General features: G+C 33.4%; 1 protein-coding gene across 1 annotated transcript; it reads right to left on the bottom strand.

Annotated features, from left to right (window-relative positions):
* Positions 1–3975: 3975 nt before the first annotated feature.
* On the bottom strand, positions 3976–5046 carry LOC143606142 (uncharacterized). The gene has a single exon (XM_077082011.1). It carries the CDS (start codon positions 5044–5046, stop codon positions 3976–3978), a length of 1071 nt encoding a protein of 356 aa, XP_076938126.1.
* Positions 5047–5054: the final 8 nt, after the last annotated feature.

Below are 5054 nucleotides of genomic sequence, written 5' to 3'. Positions count from 1 at the left end.
TGATTTGTTCTTAATAGTATTACATGTTGTTGCTCAAATATTTCGAACACCGTTCAGTTTATGGGTAGCGTTTCTTTGATCAGTTGTATATTTCATTGTTGCTACTTGGTCTTCATGTTCGTGTGAATTGGATCATGTGATTCAGTTTTGCCTTGAACAATGATAAGGGTTTTTTTTTGGGATATGGTCATGACTTGATGAGCATTATTTTGTATTATGAAAAATATTATTTGAATTACTGGCGTATTTGTTTTCATGATCATTTACTTCATATGCCTTATTGTCTATAATCTTGTTTCTGATTAGTCAAACCGCGTGGGTCGCGCATTTTTTAACCAAAGGTATTATTAAGAGTGTTCTTGATTCTTTGTCAGCCTTTATATGTTTTCATCTGTCTGAGATGTTCTCTGACCTAAATATTAAGTATTGTTTTTAGTTGGAAATTGTTTTTTGCTGAAAATTCTTGTCTAATGTAGAATCGTGTGGGTCTCATTGTTACGAATCTTGTGATTCAGTTTTGAATGTGAAGTTGTAAAAGTTTTTTGGCCTGGTCAAAATTAGTCTTTATGTTCTTCACTTGTCTTATTGTCAGATATGTTTTTTGAATTCTTTAAAGTCGTGTGACTTTTTGTCTTATCAAATATGTTTTTGAAATTTTGTTGATTGAATCTTGTGATTAGGTTTTTTTGTGAAGTTGTAAAAGTTTTTGCTTGATTCAAATTAGTCTTTAGGTTCTTTTCAAGATCTTTTCATATATGGCTCTTGTAAAGTTGTAAAAGTTTTTGATCAAGACAAATTAGTTAGCAAGTTCTTCACATGTGAATCTGAGTTCTTTAAAGCTGTGTGGCTTTATTTTCTTATCAGATATGTTTCTATGTTTCTGAGAGTCGTGTGAGATCTTTTGATTCTTTGTTATGTGTCAATGAGTTTTTGCTCTGTTTTCTCTTTCTGTAGCGTTACAGAAAGTTTTTTATATGTCTCGTGGCATGTCTTTGCTTTAAAAGTTTTGCGACTTTTGGTTAGTCAGATTTGTGTCTGATATTTGTTATAAAATTACACATGTTTGTGATAGTTGTTATAGAATCTTTGATTCTTGTTTTCTTTTATGAGATCTCATTCGTATGAATGTATGATTCTCATGTGGTTATTGAATGATGTGTTTCTATGATATTTGATATATGTTGGCTGGTTATTTTCTTCTGTGATGTTACATGAAGATGATCAATCTGTTTTATATTTTCTTTGTTTCCTAGGGATGAATTTTATTGTTAATATAGGTATATGAGGAAAAGAAATATTTTCTAAATACTTTCAACTTGGTGTGGTATGTCTTAACTCTTAATTCACTGGGTTGATAATATCAGGATTTAAAACTAGAAATTGTTTTTGTTGTGACAGTCATGTTTGTTATTATGAAACAATTTTTTTATCTAAAGTTACAAGTCTTTTATTATGTATCCATATTTGAGTATATGATTGTGTTAAAACATGTTTTTATTGATAGTCTACTCGGTTATGTTTGGTGTGTCTCTATTGTATTTGTCTAGTCTAGTTGAGAGTTTTGCATGTCTAGTTCACTAGTTGAGGTCTGGTGGACATGTGGTTTATTACGTTTCTTTGTCTTCCTTGAATTGCTTGCAACTGATTTAGGGTTCGTATCTGTCACTAGGGTTTGTTCATCATTATAGGTTTGGGTACTTACTATTTTCTAAGTTAAATCCAGTAATATTGACATTCACAATTTGCCTACTGTTTCGGGTATTCTATAATATTCTCATACGATATGATGGTTATAGTTTAGACCTAGGTTTTGAAGATATATGAAAAAAAAAAAAAAACATTTTTTTTGTGTAAGTAAATTCTTTGTTTAAACTGTTTAGTTCTTAAAATCTTCTAATGAGTTAAAGTTTGTGTGAACCTAGATTTGTTAATGTGTTTCTGGAAGGATACGATTGTCTTTTTTAAGATGGCGTATGCCTTGGATCTTGAATGCTTGGTTTCCCGTGTATAGTTTCTCCTATGTGAGAAGTGTTTTATGTTTTTCAAAATCGTGTGATTTTGCTGGTTTATATTTTCATCTTAACATGTTTGGCTGAGCAATGTTATCTGTTTCGATTCACGTGGTTCATTTATTTTATTTTTTTTCTTTTTTGTTTAATTGTGTTATGTTCCTTTACTTTCTCTTGTGTTACAGGAAGGAAAAATGATTGTTATTATTATATGGTTGGTCTTTTGCTGGCTATTAAGGTTCACTTCTTGGTTATAAAAATAGAAAAAATTATATATATCTAACTTTCGTTTGTCTGCGTGATATTCATCCCTGTGACCATGAGTTGTTGCTTCTATATTGCACACTTGATGTTTGTGTTATAGGTTACTTTGTTCTTATAATACATTTAATGTTTATTACATAGTCTTCTCACTCTTGTTATAATCATGTTTTTTCATCACTCTTGTTTAATTCATAGATGTTAAAGTTTACTCGTGTCATTTTTTTGAGTTCTTGTCTTAACATCAAATGTGTTAATTCTATTATCTCTTCTCAATGATAAGATTGTCTTAATTTTTGTAAAACATGATTTGTCTTGGTGTTTGGTTATCATTTCTTGGTTTTTTTAATATTTTTTTTCCAAAGTTGTTTAAAGAGTGAGTTTGTGCTTAATTAACTTTTTTGGATAAAAAAGAAAAACAACAAAGTTATCCAGATCTTTTGTTTTACATGGAAAGTATCTTGTCATTTTTTTTGCTTTTAAGATTTTTTTTTTCAAAATCAACAGTGGTTAGAAAATTTACAAATCTGTGATTTGGTTTATGCATGTTTACTAAAGGTAGGTCTAAAGAAGTTGTATATCTTTAATCTGGGTGCATGGTTTTAGTTCAGCAGCTTTACTATATTTTCTAAGCTAGTTCAGAAGTTAACAATATTCTTGTTTTTAAACTGAAGTTTTTTGAAATGTTTTATTTGGATTATCAAATTGAGAGGGGATGTTGAAATATATCTAAGTTCAATTCGTATAATCAAAATTTTTTTGTTTAATTATTCGTATAATCAAAAGATTTTTGTTTAATTAAAATGATGTATGTTCTAATTCTAATTCTTTGTTCTTGTTTTTTAACTAGGGTCGGATAATTGATAAACGGGCTTGGAGTCGGTCTAGTAGCTGATGGGCTTGGACAACAGTTGGTTGGCTTGGTTGGCCTAGAAGTTGGGCTTAAAGTTAGCGGTTGTTGAGCTTAAAGTAAAAGGCTGCTCCAGTATATCACTCAATCGTTTTTAACAATTTGAGAAGTTCAGTTTTGTCTCTGGTTCTCTCCTAATTTTTATCTTCGGTGTTGTTGAGTCTAGGGTTCGTTCTTGTTGATGATCCTAGTTTTGTTCAGAGAGAACGTTTGTATGTGTGCATTTGTTCTTGATGTTTGTTAGTTTTTTCCGTAATGGTTGATTATATCTCTACTGTTGAACTAAGATTCGTATCATGTTCCTGGTTGTTTGTTTGATTCAATAAATTGATTATAGTTTTCTAACACAAACAGACCCTAGTTTGATATATGCCAGACCCGTCCCTAGTTTTCACGTACCAAAAATTAATTTATATGCTTTTCGATCATGAAATTTGTAGTTATAACTTATTGTTCCGTAGATAAACTCTTGTTTAACAAAAATATTATATTGTAAAAATATCTAGAAATAGTTACTTTTTTGAGAAGGGTATAATCATAAATTCATAATAATGTAAGCTCTCAAAATTTTTCACGCTACTACATCTACAATTAGAAAGAGTTTCCATACTTCCCTACACTACTTTCTACACAATTTCACTTCATAACCCATGACTATTTTCTAACATTGTATACACCAAGACAAATTAACGTCAAAAACATCAAAACCTGTCGCTTAATACGTTACATAGATGTCATCGAATAAACGACCCCCTTGTATTTCTAGATTGATAGATCTCCAATCTTTGTTTAGCTTCAACCGCGAGTGTTTGTAGATTCGAATCCTGCGTGAAATGACCTTGTTTCAACGCCCATATCGATCACTACAAGCACGTCGTCTTGAGCTAGGGTCTCACTATCGGGCACATGCATTGCAAGGTAGCATAGAAGGATAAGTGCTAGAGCCTGAAGTGAGTGTTCACCAAAATAGGTCAACTGAATCAAGTGCTTGGGCCCTCCGCAATCGATTATCGTCTTGCAATGGTTTACATGTAGGAAATTGTCAGGGCACGCGAACTTGATGAGTGTGATGATTGATTTGGTTGAAACATCGGATTCCGTGTTTTCAAGGAGCCTTACTATTGGGGGAATGATTCTTGTTTCGGTTGCACGAAACGTTCTTGCCAAGTGTGCAAGGAATTGGATACTTGGGACAAGAAAGTCCGAGTTTGCGTTTTTGATGATTTTGAGAAATTGATCAACAACCGCTCGAGCAGCTGGAGATGTTGGCTTAAACCCCGAGTGTCTTAACTCGACGTGTTGTTCAGCCACGGCGGTGATTTCAGTCAACGCCATGGCCGAATTATACTGTATTTCGTACTCACCTTTTTCCAAAAGTACCGCGAAACAAAGAAGCGCTCTGGATTCAGTAATGCTTTTACAAATCGTTACATTTCCCGCACAAAGGTACCACAAGGCCCGAGCCGCCATCGCCTTCATTTGATTTTTCGTGGTCGGGTCTTCTAATTCCTTTGCTCTAATGCTAGCCCCGATTAACGAAAGATGTTTTCGACTGCTTTTCGTATATTGTGGCCTATCGGTCCGGCTCTTTCTAGACTTACCGTCCATTGTCTTAGTCACCACATTGTGCATATCGTTTGTTATCGACACGCTCGGACGCATAACTTGGCCCTTTTCGTGTCCCTCATTCCCGGTTTTAACATTATTGCTAGCTTTTGTGTCCATAATCACCGTATGCATCGACTTGCTAGCGATAGCGTTCTCACTTCTAGTGATAGCGTATCGACTATGCTCTTGAATCGTTTCGAAGGCAAGATGACCGACAAGCAACCGAATCACATTGTTTTGCAAAAATGCTCTTGGCATTTCGGGTA

Source organism: Bidens hawaiensis, unplaced genomic scaffold, assembly GCF_021521415.1.
Source record: "Bidens hawaiensis isolate Kalapana, Puna unplaced genomic scaffold, B.hawaiensis_p1.1 tig00073177_1, whole genome shotgun sequence".
Taxonomy (NCBI): domain Eukaryota; kingdom Viridiplantae; phylum Streptophyta; class Magnoliopsida; order Asterales; family Asteraceae; genus Bidens; species Bidens hawaiensis.
Note: the sequence above shows the minus strand (reverse complement) of the source record. Positions and strands in the feature narration are given on the sequence as shown.

Coding starts and splice junctions, on each gene's coding strand:
- LOC143606142 (XM_077082011.1), bottom strand. CDS start 5,046: ATGCCAAGAGCATTTTTGCAAAACAATGTGATTCGGTTGCTTGTCGGT.